At 34.3% G+C, this 23,682-nt stretch overlaps 1 protein-coding gene across 2 annotated transcripts in view; it reads left to right on the top strand.

Annotated features, from left to right (window-relative positions):
• LOC114330076 (dachshund homolog 2) overlaps positions 1-18,314 on the top strand; it is a 1,215,300-nt gene extending 1,196,986 nt beyond the window's left edge. For both annotated transcript variants that reach the window (XM_050657910.1, XM_050657909.1), the window contains exon 11: positions 18,052-18,314. In XM_050657910.1, the coding sequence (XP_050513867.1) occupies positions 18,052-18,185 (134 nt within the window). In that variant the 3' untranslated portion in view covers positions 18,186-18,314. The remainder of the gene's footprint in view (positions 1-18,051) is intronic.
• Positions 18,315-23,682: the final 5,368 nt, after the last annotated feature.

Raw genomic sequence — 23,682 nt, 5'->3', positions numbered from 1 at the left:
ATTACTATTAACGGTTAAAGTAAGACCGTGTTGCTCAAAATTATGAGTTTCAGAAATAGATGATGACGCCGACGTTTCTGGATTAAATTAATTAATAATTAATTCTCACAGGTTACTTAAAATAATTCATCTTATCACATAATGAAAATGGATACAGATATTTGAAACGAAATTATTATTGGTAGATTGTGAGTATTAGAAATCCATAAACTACTAACCGATTGTGAGTAAAATAGTATACAAACCTCGCGGGAACTCATCCTAGCCTCGTGTCTGTAGTTTACCTCGGTGCTTCGCACCTCGGTAAACTACCTTGCCGCTCGGCTGAAATAGATTACTTTCCCGCTAGGTATGTAATATACTATTACTAAACTTAAATCCAGCAATTAGAACTCAAGATATTGTAAAATTAGTGCACAATGCAAATTGCAAAATAAGTATTTTTCGAAGCTTTATCGATCGCAACTCGGCTTCTACGTATGCAAATGAACCTTGGAAGATCTCATTTTAAAGCTTCATAAATGTGCTTGCAAAAAGAGTTGTTAAATTACTTTATCTTTATTTGTTTTAAAGTTATACCCATTTGAAGTAATAATTTTCTTAAAAAATTGTACATTAATTTGTTTATAAGGGTTTAACGCAAATTTAAGCTACACATTTATACTTTAATTAATAATAATGATAGAAGAACTCAAAAGGAATATTTTGAGCTTACGAAAATGTTTGTAGGTTTATTTTTGGCCAAGATAACGATATTTTAATAGTGCGCTCTGAGGCGCTAGGATCAACGCGTAAAGGTTCAGGCGCTGACTTCTCGATGCAAATTATAATTTCTATGTATATGTATATATGTTATCTTAATTTTTCATTTTTGAAGATCCTAATAAAATTTTATCCTATGATTCTTATAATTAAATCATTATACTGTAACCTCGTATCACCTTTCATTCTATTTACTGTCTTCTATTTTTTGTACTAAATGAGAAAAAACTTTAAAAACTAATATTTCTATTAATACTATTTTTACAAACTTTTTGTTTCATGCATCTGAATCGAGATACACATGGAATCTCAGCTTTTTTACATCTGCATAAGTTCTTAGAGCAATTTTTACAGTTACATGGTGGTACTAAGTCTGTTCTTGTACGCAATAAAACTAAAACTTTCTGGGGCTTCAGAGTCTAATTATCTATATGATATAGATATAATCTATATTATATAGATATCCAGTGGATAGTGGATAGTATCCATATAAAGTGGATCTAGTTCTTTTGCAGCATCATCAAGGCACGTCAATTGTGTGTATGCCGCCACAACATAATGCTCTTTTTATATACAGTGATGATGCTGCAAAATAACTCGATCCATTTTTATAGGGATATCAAATATTGGCTCATAGTTCAAAGCGTCGAAAAATACTTGACTGTGAGCCGATGTTGTGCCTCGTAGCGCGCCATTAAAATATCGATATCTCTACCAAAAATAAATTTACGAACATTTTCTTAAGCTCAAATTATTCCTTTTGAGTTGTTCTATCATTATTGTTAAGTACAGTATAAATGTTTACAGCTCAAATTTACTTGAAACCCTTATAAACAGATTAATGTACAATTTTTTTAAGAAAATTATAATTTCAAACGGGTATAATTTTAAAACAAATGAGGATAAAATAATTTAACAAACTGTGTTTGGAAGTCTATTAATGAAGCTTTAAAATGAAATCTTCTAAGGCTCATTTGCATGCGTAGAAGCCGAGTTACAATCGATAAAGCTTCGAAAAGTACTTATTTTGCAATTTTCATTGTGCACTAATTTTATAATATCTTGAGTTATAATTATTGGATTTAAGTTTAGTAAACGTTTTTTCTTCGTTTTTTATTGACGAACAAATTTTATTTGAAACATTCTTTTTTATTTCTTTTAGTTTATGAGCCATAAGCTTATAAACAATTTATAAACAATTAAATTGTTTATAACAATTTTTTGACCACCCGGATCGAAATCCACCCTCGAAATTCGTAATCAGCAGCCAAAAATCCATAAGAATCCGTTAAGTTTGTCCACCAGAATTGAAAAGGACACGGTGACCCCTCTGGCGCCTAAACTACTACTTCGTTTGTTGTTTTTCTATAGTCATATTTACCATCCTCTTTCAGTAGTTCGTACTTCTGCTTTATTGACTGTATCCTAGGCCTACTAGTCCATGAACAGAACATATACTACTGTTTTGTGTTCGTAGCACGTAGCCTGAATTTCTTTTAGCACACATTTTTGGTCTGTCGTCGACCTATTTTTTCTAAATCCTGTGTCTGATATTTACCCAATATCTTTTCCTTGTATTGGTTTAGCTCTTTTCTTATAAATTTGTGACGATATGTTTTAAATTTTCTATATCTGATTTTGTTATCCTTTTGCATATCCTTTCTATAATCCACTCTCCTGGCATGTTTTCTGTTTTCCATATTATGCTATTTTTCACATATACTCGATATGGTTTTCGTAATATATAGGTATCATTTTACAACATTAATGATAATCAGCATGTTTAATATTTATCAATAAAGGAATAAAGAACTCCTAGTGCCATTTAAATTATTTCGACTAGGAAATGAATCTCTTTATGTAGTAATAATTTTCTTAGGGGTAGTTGTAAAAGACCAAAATTTAACCCTCCTCGGTTGGTAGCTCAACGTAAGTCGCTGTAATACGTAAAAGTTCTTAATTAAATTCAGTAGGAAATACAAAAGGATTAAAGGGTGTGAACTAAAGCAAAAGGCTTTTCCTCGTTTTGTATATACTTTACCACTGTACCGCATTGATAGCACAGGACCGAATTTAGCCAAACAAAATTATACTCTTTAGCGTAGTGTTTTAATGCATTTGTATTAGTTTTTAGTACTAAGTGTAAGTACAATTTGTGTACATAAAGAATTTAAAATATTTATATCGAGCGTGATTTGCTTCAATCTTTAGTTTTTCACTAGAAAAAAATCTTCTTCTTTAAGAGCCATCTCCGCGGCGGAGGTCGGCAATCATCATAGCTATTCGTATTTTAGAGACGGATGCTCTGAAAAGTTAATTTGATGTACATCCGTACCACTCTCTCAGGTTGCGCAGCCACGATATTCTGCGTCTCCCTATGCTTCTCTTTCCTCAAATCTTTCCCTACATAATCAATTGGAGCCAGTTGTATCTCTCTCCACGGTAATATGTCCGAGATATTCCAATTTTCTTGTTTTGATGGTATTTAGGATTTCCATTTCTTTATTCATCTTTTTCAGAACCTCTTTGTTTGTGACGTGTTCTGTCCACGATATTTTCAAAATTCTTCTGTACATCCACAGCTCGAATGATTCTAGTTTTTTCATTGTTGCAGCATTCAAGGTCCAAGCTTCCATTCCACAAAACAAAGTTGAGAAAACGTAGCACCTGGCCAACCTAACTCTTAGCTCCAACTTCAAATCTCTTGTGCAGAGCACTTTTCTCATTTTGTTAACATTTGCTCTAGCCTTTTCTATTCTGATTTTGATTTCCTGTAAGTAATCTCCTGTGGAGTTGACCATTGTTCCAAGGTATGCATCTTGGTCGACTCGTTCGATATTGAATCCGCTTATGAAGAGATTTTCGTTATTTCTTTGAGTTTTCGATATTCTCATAAACTTTGTCTTCTTGACATTCATTGTTAGCCCGTATTCTTGTCCAAACTCTGCTATTCTGTTCACCAGCCTCTGAAGATCCCCAATATTTTCAGCTAAGATGACAGTGTCATCCGCATATCTAATGTTGTTAATGGGAACTCCATTCACCTTTATTCCAGCTGTTTCACCCTCAAGAGCTATTTTCAAGATCTCTTCCGAGTAGACATTAAAAAGAATTGGCGACAACACGCATCCCTGTCTCACTCCACGTCTGATTTTAATTTCCTCTAACAGGTGGTCGTTAACACGTACTTTTTCTCGTTGCTTATAGTATAAATTCGATATAATCCTGAGGTCATTGTAGTCCAGCTTCTTTGATTCCAGGAATGCATTAATTGTTCATGGTCGTACTTTGTCGAATACTTTATTATAGTCAATAAAACACGCATATATACCTTTATTGACATCCAGACACCTTTGTATAAGTATGTTAAGTAAAAAAAGAGCTTCACGAGTTCCCATGCCTTTGCGCAACCCAGATTGCGTATTATTAATGTCTATGTCCAGTTTATGATATATTCGGTTATGGATGACTTTCAGTAGCAACTTTAGCACATGGGACATCAAACTAATGGTTTAGTTTGACACGAAGCACATGGGACATCATAGAAAAAAATGCAAGCTTGAATATTTTGGCCCCATCGAAAGAAATAATAATTACTAACTCCTAAAATTAATAATAAAAGGAAAGATGGAAGGAAAGGGGCATAATTCTTGGCTAAAGAACGTTAGACAATAGTGTGGAGTCAGCATAATGACACCCTCTAGAAAAACTCTTATTAAAGTACATATTGCACTGATAACAGCCAACGTCTTCTGGTCAAAGCATTTCTACATTCTTCATCGAATCAGTATTATTTTACCTCTGGTCTGGTTCTCTTATAGGCGTTCTAATTGGTAATTTAATCTGCCTTCTTATTTTAATTTCGCTATTACAAGTGTATGATTATTGCCGTAACATGATTATTGCCTTAACATGCTTGCTTTTTATTAGGACATAATCTATCGGTTTTTTTTTTACTTTTCCATCGTTTTAAGTCCATATGTTTTTATGGTCAAAACTTATGCTCATATTTTCATTTTGTTCTCTGTAGCAAATTTGACCACCTTTTTCCCGTTTTCATTTGATTCCTTATGCAAACTTTGTCTCACTGTCACTCTTCTATATGTTTCCTCTTTTCCTACTTTAGCATTTATGTATTGAGAACGACACAGATGGCGATCGAATGAGCCATGTTAGGAGTATCTCTGAGGGAACATATACGAAATGACTGTACAGGATTTATATTAGGATTTATTCAAAAAAGAAGAGTAATCCATATCGATTTAATTTTTAAAAGTCTCAAACAAATATTATTTACATGCATTGTTTTGACTTCGTAAATTAGGTGACATTGCTTCTGCAATGTAGGCCACTCGTTTTTAAAAACAACGGAGTCAGCAATTATGTACTCTTGGTATTTCATGGTCACATTCAAGTATGAAATCATAACAAAACAATTACGATTTATTTATAGATACGGATAAAGTAAAGCAGAGATCATTCATTATTTATCATTCATTGTTTAGACATCAATGTAGTTAGAATATAGACTTTGTCCACCAACTAGTTACTAACGTATATAGTGATTAAATAAACATATTATGAGTACTTACTTCATTTCCTTACTATAACGTATTTTATTATATGAGGACGTGCGAGGCAGGACGAAAGTGGAAGATGTAATTGCAAGAATTGCGCAAATAAAATGGAACTGGGTAGGACACGTGGCACAGCAAAACACGAAAGGTGAACGAGAAACATTGTAGATTGGCGACAACGCCAGTACAGTCGTAGTAAAGGAAGACCTCAAAAACGATGGCTAGATGACATCAAAGCAAAAACGAGGAGATACTGGCACCAAACAGCACAACACAGAGAAGAATGAAGAACTCATGGGGAGGCCCTTGTCCAGGAGTGGATTCACACAGGCTGAAGAAGAAGAAGACTTAAATTATTAGATAACATATATCCTGTGTTCGATGAAAAAAATTTGTAATATGCAATATTCGTTTTTAGTTACGAATCCGATACTGTTCTAACATAGTGAATCCGCCGCCGAATCGAGGAGCTAGTGACAACGGAACAACGAGCCGAGAAATTGCGACATTAAAGATAACATCGTGCTAAATAGCCGCGGGCCAGAATCCCAGCCCGGCCGCCGGGATAATAGCATTGGCGCGCTTCTAAATTAACTCCCTTCGACTGCACTAAGCGGTTTGTCTGTCTGTTCATTTCGATGACACGTACAGGAATACGGAACTCCCGACTAGAACTAATATTATTATCCTACAGGCTGTCTGACTTGATGCCAAACGCTATATTTTCTCTTCAAATAAAAATTGATAGTTACGCATTGAATTACAAATATATTCCAGTCGATTCCACAATAGATAGCTTTTACTCCTTCTACTTCCTGCTTCTTTAATAGGCTCGCTCCTGTGGATCCCTCTTCATCAGATATCCATGTTGTCACTCCATCTCTTCCTTGGCCTTCCTACACTCCTTCGGTCGTTTGGTGATCTGTCTCGTGCTATCTTTACCAGTCTTCCTTCTCCCATTCTGCTTATACGGCTATACCATTCTTTTTTCCTTTTCAGTCCCAATCATTTATGTTCTCTATATTACAACTTTGCCTGAGGTCTGTGCTACGTTGTCTGTGCCATAATGATTTCCCTGTGATATCTCCCTGACTGTTTTCATTTCATACGTTTCCATCAGTCTTTCTGTCTTTGTGGTGACAGGTCTCGTTTCCGCAGTGTAAATCATAACTGGCCTAACTACTGTCATATAAATCTTGCACTTTGTTTTTGCCCGTAGATGTGTGTTGCCCCAGAGAGTGTGTTTAAGATATCCTGCTATTCTGTTGGCTTCGTTTATTTGTTGGGCAACTACCGCTTCTCTATTTCCATAACTGTGCATTAGTATTAGTTGCACCCAGTTATATTTTACTCCAAACTAATTTACATTAAAAATGAATAAACCATTTTCAATTTCGTTGCAACACGAAAATACAGCCACATCATTATTCTAGTTCAGTCAGAGAGTGCAGCAAGCACCTCTACCGGTTTCGAAACTTATTAGTCTCTCATCAGGAGGCACATATGCTGCTCTCTCTGATCCAACTAGGACAAACACCGGCGTGCAGTCACGGATTGCAACGAACGAAATGGCATAGATGCCCTAGTGGTAACTGCTAGCAAAATACTAAGTTTTAAATCTAATGGTATATAAAACAACATAATGTTACTCTACATCCCACCAGACTGAAAACAATGGGAACCTTCTCTGGTTATACCTCCGAGGCTTCTACAATTTGCAAGCCATAACGCATGCTGTGACTAAGGAAGATGAAGGGAATTTTACAATTTATAATTCACGTTCCATCTGAATTATATTCACGTCCGTGAATTATAAATTGTAAAATTCCCTCATCTTCCTTAGTCACAGCATGCGTTATGGCTTGCAAATTGTAGAAGCCTCGGAGGTGTAACCAGAGAAGGTTCCCATCTGAATTATATTCATGTCCGTGAATTATAAATTGTAAAATTCCCTCATCTTCCTTAGCCTCAGCATCCGTTATGGCTTGCAAATTGTAGAAGCCTCGGAGGTGTAACCCGAGAAGGTTCCCATTGCTTTCAATCAGATATGATGTAGAGTAACATATTTTCATGTTGTTTTATGTGCTATTAGATTGATAACTTAGTCTTTTGCTAGCAGTTGCCGCTAGGGCATATATGCCATTTTGTTTGTTCCAATCCGTCACTGCACGCCGGGGTTTGTTTTGGTTGGATCAGAGAGAACAGCATATGTGCCTCCTGATGAGAGACTAATAAGTTTCGAAACCGGTAGAGGTGCTTGCTGCACTCTCTGATTGAACTAGAATAATAATGCGGCTGCATTTTCGTGTTGCAACGAAATTAAAAATGGTTTATTCATTTTTGATTTACATGTTTACTCTGATTAGAGTACGAAGGAAACCATTCTCGTTGGAACTTTACCGCGCTGATCAGATGGGACGTGAATTATAAATTGTAAAATTCCTTCATCTTCCTTAGTCTCAGCATCCGTTATGGCTTGCAAATTGTAGAAGTCTCGGAGGTGTAACCAGAGAAGGTTTCCATTGTTTTCAATCTGGTAGGATGTAGATGTAGAGTAACATTTTTTTATGTTGCTTTATGTACTATTAGATTGAAATCTTAGTCTTTTTAATTTGCATTAGTTATAAAACAATAACAAGGAATACTAAGATCAGGATGGTCAACGCTCTTATTTTTCCCATTGCTACATATGCAGATGGTACATCATTATTATCATAAATGGCGTTACTACTATACGTATTATATGTATAGTAAATACGGGTCTTTAGCGCGTTCATTATTACATCCTTGTTTGTCGGTCCGGTGGCACTATTTCTTATTGTCTTACTCCTATTTTCTCCAGATCCTCTCTGCCTGCATTTTCCCATCTTTTTCTTGGCCGTCCTACAGACATTAATCCATGTGGTCTTTCCCAAAACACATTGTTTATAAGGCGATTGTCTTTACTGAGAGAGACTACTAAGAGAGACTTTAACTCGTTGTTTGTTGTCTGTTGGTTTGTTGGTCCATTCTTTAGTTATTATGGAGTCTATGAAGGTAGTTGTAGTGCATAATTCTTTCTAGAGGGGTTTGGTTAAAGTAGAGTTGACCTTCTTATATCTTTCCCATGCTAACGTACATAAACTTTGAATTGGATTGAATTGGGTGTCAACCATCTTTGCGGGAGAGTATACATACTCATCGAGGGTGGAACATCTGAGTACTCTCTCTTCTGTCGTTTCCCCATTACTGAGGGTCGTGATTTCTTCCAATATTCCTAACAATGTTTCTCCATTGGTCTCTATCTTCAGCTGCTCTAAAAGCTTCGCAGAATGAGTTTCCAGCTGAATGCTTTATTTGGTCAGACCATCTAGTTGGTGATCGTCCTCTTGATCTTCTCCCCGGAACGTTTCCAGACACAATTATTCTCTCCAAACTTTCGTCACCTCTGCGAACCACGTGACCAAAGAATTGCAGAATTCGTTGCAGACATATTGTGGACAGCCATTTTTTAATATTGAGTTGGTTTAGAATGGAAACGTTTGTCCTATGAGCTGTCCAAGGTATGCGCAGCATTCTTCTCCAGCACCACATCTCAAAGGCATCAATTTTTTGGCGCTCGCATGCGCGAAGAGTCCAAGTCTCTGCTCCGTATAGAAATATTGAGAATACAAGGGCATTCACCAGTCCCATCTTGATATTTTGAGAGATAGATCTGTCTTTCCAAACTTTAGTTAGGCGACTCATCGCATTTTTTGCCATACCAATACGTCTCCGAACTTCTGTTTCACAGTTACCATCGTTAGTTATACTAGACCCGAGATAGACAAAGGTGTTTACTATCTGGTATTACTATAATATGTTAGTCAGTTGAATAGTGTCAAATCTGTCGACCACCATTATTTTTGTCTTAGCTTTATTGATTTTCAGACCAACTTTATTGCTTTCGTGCTCAACTCTTCGCAGAAGATCAAACATTTCTTGCTCATTTGCTGCTATAAGTGTAGTGTCATCAGCAGATCTTAAATTAGAGATTTTTCTACCAGCTACTGTTACTCCACCGGCCCATCCTTCTAAAACCATCCTCATGACATGTTCACCATAAAAGTTAAATAAGTCGGGTGACAACTTGTCTAACACCTCTCTCGGTCTTGAATTGGTTTGAGAACTTCTGATCTAGTCGTACTGTCGCTATATTAGACTTCTTCTTCTTCTTCCTCCTCTTTATAAGCAATTCTGCTTGTTCATTGGCGGATTGATACCTCTATGGAAGGTTGTCGCTCCATCTTTTGCGCGGTCGGCCGATACTTCTTCTGCCGATTGGTGATTTATCTCGTGCTATTTTGACCACACGTGTCTCCCCCATTCTGGTTATATGGTTGTTCCATTCTTTTTTTCTATTTAGTGTCCATTCGTTTATACACTGTACGTTACATTGTCTTCTAATATCTTCGTTCCTCTTTCGATCTCTCAGTGTATTTCCTGTAATTCTTATCAGTACTCTCATCTCTGCCGTTTCCAGTAGTCTTTGTGTTGTGGCTGTATCGGGTCTTGTTTCTGATGCATATGTCATTATTGGTCTTACACTGGCTTTATAAATTCTTGACTTCATCTCAGTGTTAATATGTCGGTTTCGCCATATAGTGTTATTAAGGCATCCTGCCAATCTATTTGCTTTTTGTACTTGATTTCTCACTTCTTTGTCTAGGTCTCCGTAACTTGACAATGTAATTCCAAGGTATTTTACTTCCATTACTTGTTCAATACTGATACCATCAATTTCTATTTTGCATCTGATTGGTTCTTTACTGATTACTAAAGTTTTAGTTTTTTGAGATGAAATTGTCATATTGAATTCTTTTGCTCTTATGTTAAATCTGTGGACTAATCTTTGCAGACTATCCTCATCTTGGGCTATCAATATTGCGTCGTCTGCGTAGCAGAGTATTTTTACTTCTTTGTTTCCCATTCTATATCCTCTTCCTTTGTTGACGTTTTTGATGATTTCATCCATGATTAAATTGAAAAGCAGAGGACTCAATGAGTCTCCCTGTCTTATTCCGCTGCCTATATCTACAGGTTCTGTAAGTTGTCCATCTATTTTGACTTCCATCTTGTTATTTTGGTAGATGTTCTCAATAGTTTTTATGATATCTAGAGGGATTTCTCTATTATACAGAAGGTGGATTACATCCCTGAGCCCTATATTAGACTGGTACAGATTTTTAATAAGTGTCACCAGGTGCACTGGTGCGTCCATTTCTATTAAAATTGACCACAGATTTATCCAGCTTACACAATCAAATGCCTTTTGGTAGTCAACAAAGCATATAATCATAGGTACTTGAAATTCTCTAGACTTTTCAATGAGTTGTCTCAGGTTCAGGATTTGTTCCCTTGTACCTTTACTCTTTACAAACCCCTCTTGTTCCTGAGGTATTTGGTAATGTAGATAGGTTTTTAATCTGTTTTTGATGATATGCAACAATATTTTACTAGCATGTGTTATTAATGACAGTGTGCGGTAGTTTTCACATCTGGTAGTAGTTCCTTTTTTGTGTAGTGGGATATAAATTGAAGTACACCAATCAGATGGCCATTTTCCTGAATTCCAAACAGCGACACAGATAGAATGGATGATATGTAATCTGAGTACGGAGGTTGACAAACCCCATGTGGTGCCACATAGCTTTTGGACTATATTATGTATTTCAAATTTTTAGCTTTGCTGTCGTTCTTTGTAGGTTTTCTTTAAAACCCAAAGTTCTGTCAAAATTTAATCTCAGTGGTCTGTTTTAAAAGTGGGAGCAGAGTTTTTGTTGGCTTGTGCATTATATAGATGTTTTGATGGAAACAGCATACTTTTCGGCAAAATTTAGCTTGTTCGTATGATTTTTCGAAGTTCAGTGGCATTTTTGCCTCTGATGACTGGACTGTATAGTAAATGTAATTGTAAAACACATTGTATATATATTTTAAACCGCTGCCATATTACTTATTGTTTGTTAATAATAGACGACACGTATAGATTCCTCATTCGACCAAAACCATCGCAAACCGGCAACAACAAGAACTTTCTCTGAAAATACACATATCCATCTACAGTAGTTTGCAAGTTCTAACACGATGTTATTAGGAACCAATCAATCCTAATAAAGATACGCCAGTCGGAAAGGCGCGGGGGGGGGGCGATCGGGGGGTACGGGATATTATAAGTTGGGCATCCATTAGAAGGGCTTCCGGCGAGCTTCTGCGTCTTACCTCACTTCCGGAACTTGGCCTCCGGAGCCTCGAATAATTCAGGACCAACTTGCCACTTTAAGCCTTAATGAATAGGTAATTAGTTAATATTGTGCGGGCTTCCCGTTGTCCACGCGCGTGTATACATTGTAGCATGGACTGTCTTGGGACCCATTAGCCACCGGCTGTGGGGCTCTGTCCCCCGAACTTACGCTATTGTTTGCCAAGGAAAGGATTTCAATTGAATTAACTCTAATCAGAGAAGATTATTATGGATCGATGTAGGACCGCGTCTTCTACTTGTTCTGGACTAAGACAAAAGCTTCCGAACTAGTATTTACCCTTTAAACTATATTCGATATTGCCTTAAACTTTGGTAACTAATATGCTTTGCAAACAATTACTGAATATTAATCTTTATTTATAGCCTGATCAAATAAAATAAAATTATGTAATAATATATAATTCGGTACAGATAGGTAAATACCTAATCTTTTTTTTTTCGATTATAGCGACATCTATCAACAACTGGAATAAATGTTATAAATGTGTATGTATCACGGACGTGCCTTTTTCTCTGTCATTTGCGTCACACTGAAAAATGCCTATGAGAAGCACCATATCATCAACCCGGCTCAAAACTTCTTATTTTAAAAATGGCGAGTGCGCCGCAACAAATTGCATGAAAATTACATCAATGAGACAAAAAATGATGCATTTCATACTTATTCGTTTAATCTATTCATACTTCTTTATTTTGACTAAAAACTTTTTTAATAAAGCCTTAATACTATTTAAATTAGTATTTAAGCAAAATTACATTTACTTCAGTCGGAATCTATACAAAAGGTACGCTCTTATTATTTTTTTTATACATTGCAGTATCGTCTAAATCTCTGCTTTAAAAATCATGCAGTTCCTCTGAAAGACAAATCTTTTACCAAGTCTTAGATCCGTCTTTACACCAGATTTTACCCTATTGGTTATGGTACTATTTGTTTCTCTATTCTTTCCTCTCTGGAATAGATAGCCTGTATGGATTTTTCAATTTTTATTATTTTTTTAGATTTTATATTTCTGTCTTTTGTGATGATGTCTTCAATAATAGTCCTTGAAATACTCATATGCTCTGTCTCTTCGCTGCCATGTTTTAGTAATTGTTTTATTGTGTAGATTCCCAATATTGTCTCTCCTTGTATTATCAAATAAGGAAGGCAGGCCTCGTAGAGCCACCGTAGTTCCTGTTGGGGGATTACGCTGTCACCAGTTAACCCCTTTGCACGCAAGTCTTTGCACCTTGCTGAGTTTGGTACTTGCAGCATAATTTTGCGTCTGTTTGAAATGTCTTAGCCTGATCTCGATTACCATGGTGTTCACCTAGTGCACCTCGTACGGTTTTAATACCCAATTTTTCCCATACATAAGTCTGATCCCCCGAAGAATTTTCACTGCACTGCGTGTTATTTTTCTAATTGTCGGTTCCTGGCAAGTTTCAAGTCTGTTATAACCACGAGACACTTTCCTTCTACCTTTAGCTGAATTTATTGTCCCTGTAGCTTTAGAGGACCTAATCTCTCAAATTTTCTTCTGCGTGTGAAAACGACTATGCTGTATTTGTAGGGACTTATCTTTAGTCCCTCCAAATAAGTTCATTATCGCACTAATTCTGGGTGCCTGGTTCATACGATCCCAGACGAACGTATTGTATTTTCCTTGCAATATGATTACCAAATTATCTGCATATCCATTTGTTTTATGACCATTTGCTTTTAAAAGTCCCTATTGGTCTGTCTATCACCAGAGTCCATAGTAGTAGGGATCCTGTAGTAGATTCCTGCGGGGATCCTCTGTCGAAACGGGCCAACAGGGTCTCTCCAAGGATGGTGGTATTTACAATTCTATTCTTGAGCATATATTATAGCCACTTTTAACAAATATCCTCGACTCCTTTAAGTCGCAGATCATATGTTATGGATTTTATCGAAATGTTCTCGAAAGTCCCCTCTATTTTCAAAAAGGCTTCCAGTATATATTTTCTCTATATTTTCAATTAATTATGTTCCTCACTTTCTTTACAAGGCTTCACATTGTTTCTTTGAGCAGTATAGTTGTAACCAACAGAGATATACATCCATAAAAAATAATCGACGTAAAATGCCTCAACTCAGCAGATGTTAGTAGCGACCATAGCTTAATATTATGTAAAATAGGAATCATTATGAAATATTTCACACCCAAGAGGGCAGCATCAAAACAAACAAAAATCAAAGTCGAAGGACTACATACGGAATCCACGGAATACTTATACAGGAAAATAATATCAGAGAATATTGCTGAGAATGGAATATTAGAAAACGATAACATCGATGAAAGCTGGCAAAACTCAAAGATAACATAATCAACGCTGCAACAGAATCACTTGGAGAGAGAAATGTAACGAATACTCACATTTTAAAGAAGAAAACCCCGAGGTTTAGAGAGGAAGTTAAGATAAAATGTGAAGAAAAGAAGAAAGCCTTTTTACAATACAGAACGAAACAAACAAAACAGGCATACAACCACTACAAACGAATCAGAAACGAAACGAATAATTTAGTGAGGCACATAAAAAGGGAGCACTGGCAGAGTTTCTCAAAACAGATGGAACACGACTTCTACGGAACACAAAAAGAAGTATGGAGAATGATCAGAGGGCAAAGAAAGGAGATAAATGAATTAATAAAAGCGAAACACATTCAGAAGGAAACATGGGCAGACTACTTCCGATCTCTATTTGCTAAGGCGAAGATAATGAACCACCAACACCTGAAGTTACAACAAACGAAGAAATAAACATCAAGTAGGGAGAGGTAAAGGAAGCATTAAGAAAATTAAAAAATAGAAAAACTCCAGGCGAGGACAGAATATCGAACGAACTAGTAAAGTACGGAGGACAAGATCTAACTAAACAACTATTAAAATAAATACAAAAAATAATAGAACAAAACAGAATACCACAAGAATGAAGATCAAGCATCTCTCTTTAAAAAAAGAGACAAATCGGACCAGGAGAATTACAGAGGAATTAAACATTAACATTAAACATTAAAATTAACAACCAAAGTGATAACAAACAAATTGAATGAAATTATAACATTAGCAGAAGAGCAACAAGGTTTTAGGTCGGGAAGGTCATGCACTAACGCTATATTTATAATGAGGCAACTTCAAGAGAAATCATTGGAATACAACAAACCGGCATATTTATGTTTCGTGGATCTTAAGAAACCATTTGACAGGGTCACATTAAAGGAAGTTATCCATTTGTTATACTCGAAAGAGGTACCTCTAGGAATAATTAAAACTATCGAAAATATCTACCAGAACAACACAATAAAAGTAAAAGTGTACGATGAATTAACTGACCCAATTGAAGCCGGCAATGGGATAAGACAGGAGGATTCCTTGAGTCCTTTATTGTTCAACCTGATCATGGACGAAATAATAAAAAAGTAAGAACTAAAAAAAGATACCAAATGGGAGAAAAACAACTTAAAATAGTCTGCTATGCGGACGATGCAATACTAATCTCTCAAAGTGAAGATGATTTACAACGTATGCTGCACCAATTCAACATAATCGCCAGAAAATTTAACATGTTAATTTCCTCACAAAAGACAAAATGCATGGTTATAACAGCAGAACCAATAAGATGTAAACTGGAGCTGGAAGGTCAGATAATAGAACAAGTGATGGAGTTTAAATACCTAGGCATCACACTATCTAGCTACGGAAGGCTCGAAACAGAAGTGGAAGATCAAGTGAATAGAGCAAACAGAGCCGCAGGTTGCCTGAATGACACAATATGGAGAAATAAAAATATCGGAAAAGAAGTGAAAGGCAGAATTTACAAAACAGTCATCAGACCAATTATGACATACGCGGCAGAAACACGACCCGACACAGAGAGGACAAAAAGATTGCTCGAAACAGCGGAGATGAAAACCCTTCGAAAAATCGATGGTAAGACTCTATGGGACAGAGCAAGTACAGATATACGACGGAGATGCAAGGTGTATAACATTAATAACTGGGTAAAAAAACAGAAGAATAGAATGGAACGGGCAGAGCAAGTACAGATATAACACGGAGATGCAAGGAGTATAACATTAATAACTGGGTAAAAAACAGAAGAATAGAATGGAATGACCACATAAGCCGAATGACAACAAATAGGATAGTCAGGACAGCGAGAGACGGTTCCCCAATAGGAAGACGATCAGTGGGAAGACCACGGAAATTATGGAACGACAACTTACTAGAGGCACATTGAAAAAACAGACAGAGTCATGTCTATACAAAAAGAAGAAGAAGAAGAAAACTTTCTTTACGAGTATGTGGAGTGCTGTCTCGGTTGAACTTCGTGCTCTATATGCATGTTGTTCTTGATGTATTGAAGTGTGTACAAATATTTCATCCCTAATATATGTAGCTATTGAGCAGTTCCTCTATTTTTCTCCATCTCCTTCTTCTTCCTCTTTATACGCAATTATGCTTGTTCATTGGCGGATTGATGGTACCTCTATGGAAGGTTGTTACTCCATTTTTTGCGCGGTCGGGCGATACTTCTTCTACCGATTGGTGATTTATCTCGTGCTATTTTGACCACACGTGTCTCACCAATTCTGGTTATGTGGTGATTTCATTCTTTTTTTCTATTTAGTGTCCAGTCCTTTATACACTGTACGTTACATTGTCTTCTAATATCTTCGCTCCTCTTTCGATCTCTCAGCGTATTTCCTGTAATTCTTCTCAGTACTCTCATCTCTGCCGTTTCCAGTAGTCTTTGTGTTGTGGCTGTATCATGTATCGGGTCTTGTTTCTGATGCATATGTCATTATTGGTCTTACACTGGCTTTATAAATTCTTGACTTCATCTCAGTGTTAATATGTCGGTTTCTCCATATATTGCTATTAAGGCATCCTGCCAGTCTATTTGCTTTGTGTACTTGATTTCTCACTTCTTTGTCCAGGTTTCCGTAACTTGACAATATTTTTCTTCTGTAGGAATAATATTAGACTGATTAAACTCTGTCTCTATTTTCTTAGCCTCCAGCTCTGATTTAGGTAGATCTTAGTAGATTTGCTGTTATAACCATACATTTTGCCTTTTTTGGGGGAAATTAACATATTGAAATTTCTGCCAATTTTATTAAATTGGTGCAGTATACATTGTAAATCATCTTAATTTTAAGAGATTAGTATTGCGTCGTCTGCACAGCAGATTATTTTAAATTGCTTTTCAACCAATTAGACTTTAGCTAAACTTTAACTAAATCAGTATAATTGTTTGATGCCAAGACAATGATTTAACACGAAATATCTAATTAGTGCTGTCGCCAGGGGGGTACAACGGCCAACTTTATTTAGATGGACGTACCCAAGCTTTTTGTATATTTTGACACGTAGAACACGAATTTTTTATCGTGTAGATTAGAATGTCGATAAGATTGTTATAAACAAAGAACTTCCAGAATTACACAAAAGCTATTTTTCGCAAAACAAAACCTTTTTTTGTAATTTTTGGGTCATTCTAAGCAAAAAAATGTCCTTACAAGTTTTTTCGTAGGATGCAGTTTTCGAGATAAACGCAGTTAAACTTTCAAAAAATCGATAAACTGCAATTTTTGAACCCGAATAACTTTTGATTAAAAAATAAAATAGCAATTCTGCATTATAATGCAATAAAATAGCATTTGAAAGTTTACCGATTTTGATTATTTGCATTGCTAAAAATTAATTTTTTTATTGTTAAACAAAGCTATAAACACATAGTGCTTGAGCGATGTTTTCATGCATCTCTCATTTAAAATCGAACGAGTAGGTACAAGTGCGAGCGCCTGTAAACAGGCAATTTCTACGTAGCATGCATTAAAACGCATGCATTGATTACGCGTAAAAACGCTCAAACACTATTTGTTTATAGCTTTGTTTACCAATAAAAGAATTAAGTTTTAGCAATGCAAATAATCAAAATCGGTATTGAACTTCCAAATGCTGTAAGCAGAATTGCTATTTTATTTTTTAATCAAAAGTTATTCGGGTTTAAAAATTGCAGTTTTTCGATTTTTTTGAAAGTTCAACTACGTTTATCTCGAAAATTACTCATCCTACGAAAAAACTTGTAAGGACATTTTTTGCTTAGAATAACCCAATTAATAGATACAAAAAAATGTTTTGTCTTGCGAAAAATTGCTTTTGTGTAATTCTGCAAGTTCTTTGTTTATAACAATCTTATCGACACTAGGATCAACTGTTACCGAAAAAATTCGTGTTCTACGGGTCAAAATAAATAAAAAAAAAAACTTGGGTAAATCCATCTAAATAAAGAAGGCCTTTGTACCCCCCGGGTAACAGTACTAAATCGTTTGCCAACAAAACTATTTCATTCGCATTTTAACAATGAATATCCGCTTTTATTGTTTTATTACTTTAATAATATTTATTGTTACAGATTCTTTGGCACAAGAGCTTGAAATGGAAAGAAAATCCAGGCAGCAACAGGTGGAGCGAGAAGTCAAGTCGCCTCTACAAGATAGATCCGGATATTATAAAAACTCCGTAATGTTTACAAGTAGTGCTACATAAGACCATAATAATTAAGTCATGTATATATTTAAAACAAATCTGTACAGTTCTACAGTTACATAAGAAAAGTTACATATAAATAGGATCGCAAATAAACATAACATGATAAGTATAATAATATATAGGTATATAAACATAAACAGCAAAGGCTATAGCGGGATAAGATGGTAAAATCTGCACTCGGCTGGATTCTTAGTTGGGATTGGGCAATCAAAAGTACATAATTCAAAAACCCCCTAACCAAATTTTTAGCTCCCTATGTGACCCCAGGTGTCCCCTATCGAAAAAAATGTGTTTTTTCGAAAAACATTTTTTTGGAGCGATCTTTTGCTTTAAAAAATGTGAAAAAAATTGTGAGTGTACATTATTATACCCAAAATCACACTGATTTTTTTCAGATTTTTTGGATCAAAATTGACGCCAGAAAAAATTTTTGAATTTTTCAAAAAATTTTTAGGTTATGTAGGTAATTTTTGGCTAGCTCCGACAAAATTTTTTTTAGTGTATTTTTTTCCGTTCTTTTTAATGGTAGGGATAGTTTTGCCATTTTCTCGCCGGAAATTGCTCAAAATTCGAAAAAACCCATTTTTTTGGTTCCCCCCCTCATATTTTTAGGGTTTACTGAGCCACCTTTTCTTTAAAAAATCTGAAAAAAATTATGAACATACATTGATGCCCAAAAATATACTGGTTTTTTTTTCAGATTTTTTGGATCAAAATTGAAAAATTTTGAATTTTTCAAAAAATTTTTAGGTTATGTAGGTAATATTTGGCGAGCTCCGACATAATTTTTTTTAGTGTATTTTTTTCCGTTCTTTTGAATGGCTGGGATAGTTTTGCCATTTTCTCGCCGGAAATTGCTCAAAATTCGAAAAAACCAATTTTTTGGTTCCCCCCTCATATTTTTAGTGCTTACTGAGCGATTTTTTCTTTAAAAAATCTGAAAAAAGTTATGAACATACATTGATGCCCAAAAATATACTGGTTTTTTTTTTCAGATTTTTTGGATCAAAATTGAAAAATTTTGAATTTTTCAAAAAATTTTTAGGTTATGTAGGTAATTTTTGGCGAGCTCCGACATAATTTTTTTTAGTGTATATTTTTCCGTTCTTTTGAATGGCTGGGATAGTTTTGCCATTTTCTCGCCGGAAGTTGCTCAAAATTCGAAAAAACCCATTTTTTGGTTCCCCCCCTCATATTTTTAGTGTTTACTGAGCGATCTTGTCTTTAAAAAATCTGAAAAAAATTATGAACATACATTGATGCCCAAAAATATACTGTTTTTTTTGTTCAGATTTTTTTGATCAAAATTGAAAAATTTTGAATTTTTCAAAAAATTTTTAGGTTATGTAGGTAATTTTTGGCTAGCTCCGACAAAATTTTTTTAGTGTATTTTTTTCCGTTCTTTTTAATGGCAGGGATAGTTTTGCCATTTTCTCGCCGGAAATTGCTCAAAATTCGAAAAAACCCATTTTTTTGGTTCCCCCCTCATATTTTTAGTGTTTACTGAGCGATCTTTTCTTTAAAAAATCTGAAAAATATTATGAACATACATTGATGCCCAAAAATATACTGGTTTTTTTTTTCAGATTTTTTGGATCAAAATTGAAAAATTTTGAATTTTTCAAAAAATTTTTAGGTTATGTAGGTAATTTTTGGCTAGCTCCGACAAAATTTTTTTTAGTGTATTTTTTTCCGTTCTTTTGAATGCCGGGGATAGTTTTGCCATTTTCTCGCCGGAAACTGCTCAAAATTCTAAAAAAAACCCATTTTTTGGTTCCCTTCCTCATATTTTTAGTGTTTACTGAGCGATATTTTCTTTAAAAAATCTGAAAAAAATTATGAACATACATTGATGCCCAAAAATATACTGGTTTTTTTTCAGATTTTTGGATCAAAATTGAAAAATTTTTAATTTTTCAAAAATTTTTTATGTTATGTAGGTAATATTTGGCGAGCTCCGACATATTTTTTTAGTGTATATTTTTCCGTTCATTTGAATGGCTGGGATAGTTTTGCCATTTTCTCGCCGGAAATTGCTCAAAATTCGAAAAAAACCCATTTTTTTGGTTCCCCCCCCCCCTCATATTTTTAGTGTTTACTGAGCGATCCGTTCTTTAAAAAATCTGAAAAAAATTATGAACATACATTGATGCCCAAAAATATACTGTATATAGTATTATTGTATTATTATTCTATCTATTTATATTATGGATTGAAAATATAAATATGTAGATATTCACATACTTGACAAGGCGAAAACGGCGGGTTCGAAGGGAAAAATATTCCCATGAGATTTTTTTGCATAATCACATTCGTGAGACATCCCAGAATAAGGTTCAAGAAGTCACCCACGTGAAAAGTGGGCCAATTTTTTTTTAACATTTTTTTTAATCATATTGCAAGGACCAGTATTTTTGGCCCGAAAAATTTTTTTTTTAATTTTTTGGACTATTCTGGACAAAAAAGATCTGTTATAATTTTTCTCTAAAGTTGATCGTTTTCGACTTATAAGCAATTTAAAATTGAAAAAAACGAAAAATGCCGATTTTCAAGGCTTAATAACTCGGTTAAAAGTTATTATTATGAAAGTCAATATATGACTAAATCAAAGTTTAAAGCCCCTCCTACAAGATCCTGAAAAAATGTTTGTCATTATTTTATTACTAACCTGTTATTTTTAAGTAATAATAATAAGCGCCATGCACGTGTGCGACGTCTGTAAATGCTGAGTGCAAGAGAGAAGCCATTCCAGCAGTCCAATAATAATTATGCATCTTACTCGCACTCACATTTACAACCGCGTCAATACGATCTAACCGCTCATTTTTATTAATTAAAAATAGCAGCTTAGTAGTAAATTAATGACACAGATTTCTTCAGAATCATGTAGCGGAGACTTTAAACTTTGATTTCTCACTTTCTGACTTTAATAATAATAATTTTTAACCGAGTTATTAAGTCTTAAAAATGGCCATTTTCGCGTTTTTCAAATTTTAAATTGCTTATAACTCGAAAAAGATCAACTTCAGAGAAAAATTATGAGACCTTTTTTGTCCAGAATGGTCCAAAAAACCTAAAAAAAATTAGTTCGGTCCAAAAATATTGATTTTTGCAATTTGATTAAAAAAAATTGTTAAAAAAAATTGGCCCACTTTTCACGTGGACGACTTCTTGATCCTTATTCTGGGATGTCTCACGAATGTGATTATGCAAAAATATCTCATGGGAATTTTTTTCCCAACGAACCCGCCGTTTCCGCCTTGTCTATACTGATTTAGTAAGCTACATTTATGGAAATAACTTGATTACGGTGCAAACGTGTTTGCTTATTTAAAATGTAACTTTTAACGAATAATTTTATTTACTTTACACCTTTGAAAAGTAAAATTAATAAAACAAATGTTGAAAATAAACGTTTGCCTATAACTGTATGGTATATTTCATGCTGTGAAAACGTTTTTAATAATTACTTATTACTTATTAATTACTTATTAATTACTTATTAATTACTTATTAATTACTTATTAATTACTTATTAATTACTTATAATTATTTATTAATAACATTAATAATGTCTATATATATTTAAATATTTTTAATATTGATATATTTTTTAAAATAGGTACTCTAGCGTATCAAAAAATTAACTTTCAATTACCTAAACCTAACTTAATTAATAAATACGCAAAAGGTAATATTAATATGGTAGTTTCAATTGAGAAATCGGAAAACACAACTAAGACGAAGAAATATCTATGAATTGATCTATACATAATGTAATTAAGGTAGCCATATGTACCTATAGTTAAGGGTTAAGGTTGTCTACTAAAAACATAGGAAAAATATCAACAAAGGGAGTTTGTCGTATTTTATGCATATTCTCTTCTCAAAATGGCTACCTTCTCTTCTCAAAAAACCTGATCACGCTATTCAAAATAACGGAAAATCGTTATTTATTGACATCAAAAATCGTTATTTATTGACATGCAATTGAGTTTATGCGCACACATAGGGGGACACAAAGAAATAGCTCTTTTCGAATTGTGAGGAAGTCCCGGAGAAAAAATGGCAAATCTAACCCAGTTATTCAAAAGAACGAAAAAAAAAATACACAAATTATTTCGAAGTCTGTCAAAAATGGCTTACATAACCGATTTTTTTTGAAAAATTCAAAAAATTTCCCTGGGTAAAATTTTAATCCAAAAAACCTAAAAAAAATCAGTATGTTTTTGGGCATACAATGTATGTTCATAATTTTTTTCTGATTATTTTAAGAAAATATCGCTCAGTAAACAATAAAAATATGAGGGGGGAAAACCAAATGGGTTTTTTCGAATTTTGAGCAATTTCCGGCGAGAAAATGGCAAAACTATCCAAGCCATTCAAAAGAACGGAAAAAAATACACTAAAAAAAATATATCGGAGCTAGCCAAAAATTACCCTAAAAATTTTTTGAAAAATTCAATAATTTTTTCTGGCCTCAATTTTGATCCAAAAAACCTGAAAAAAAAGTATGTTTTTGGGCATCAATGTATGTTCATAATTTTTTTCAGATTTTTTAAAGAACAGATCGCTCAGTAAACACTAAAAATATGAGGGGGGGGAACCAAAAAATTGGTTTTTTCGAATTTTGAGCAATTTCCGGCGAGAAAATGGCAAAACTATCACAGCCATTCAAAACAACGGAAAAAAATACACTAAAAAAAATTATGTCGGAGCTCGCCAAATATTACCTACATTACCTAAAATTTTTTTGAAAAATTCAAAATTTTTCAATTATGATCCAAAAAATCTGAAAAAACAACAGTATATTTTTGGGCATCAATGTATGTTCATAAGTTTTTTTCAGATTTTTTAAAGAAAAAATCGCTCAGTAAACACTAAAAATATGAGGGGGGGAACCAAAAAATGGGTTTTTTCGAATTTTGAGCAATTTCCGGCGAGAAAATGGCAAAACTATCCCAGCCATTCAAAAGAACGGAAAAATATACACTAAAAAAAATTATTTCGGAGCTAGCCAAAAATTACCTACATAACCTAAAAAATTTTTGAAAAATTTAAAAAATTTTCAATTTTGATCCAAAAAATCTGAAAAAAAAACCAGTTTATTTTTGGGCATCAATGTATGTTCATAACTTTTTTCAGATTTTTTAAAGAAAAAATCGCTCAGTAAACACTAAAAATATGAGGGGGGAACCAAAAAATTGGTTTTTTCGAATTTTGAGCAATTTCCGGCGAGAAAATGGCAAAACTATCCCAGCCATTCAAAAGAACGGAAAAACATACACTAAAAAAAATTATGTCGGAGCTCGCCAAATATTACCTACATAACCTAAAAATTTTTTGAAAAATTCAAAATTTTTCAATTTTGATCCAAAAAATCTGAAAAAAAAACCAGTATATTTTTGGGCATCAATGTATGTTCATAATTTTTTTCAGATTTTTTAAAGAAAAGATGGCTCAGTAAACACTAAAAATATGAGGGGGGGAACCA

The sequence above is a fragment of the Diabrotica virgifera genome, chromosome 8 (genome assembly GCF_917563875.1).
Source record: "Diabrotica virgifera virgifera chromosome 8, PGI_DIABVI_V3a".
Lineage (NCBI taxonomy): Eukaryota > Metazoa > Arthropoda > Insecta > Coleoptera > Chrysomelidae > Diabrotica > Diabrotica virgifera.
This window is presented reverse-complemented; position numbering and strand designations above follow the sequence as displayed.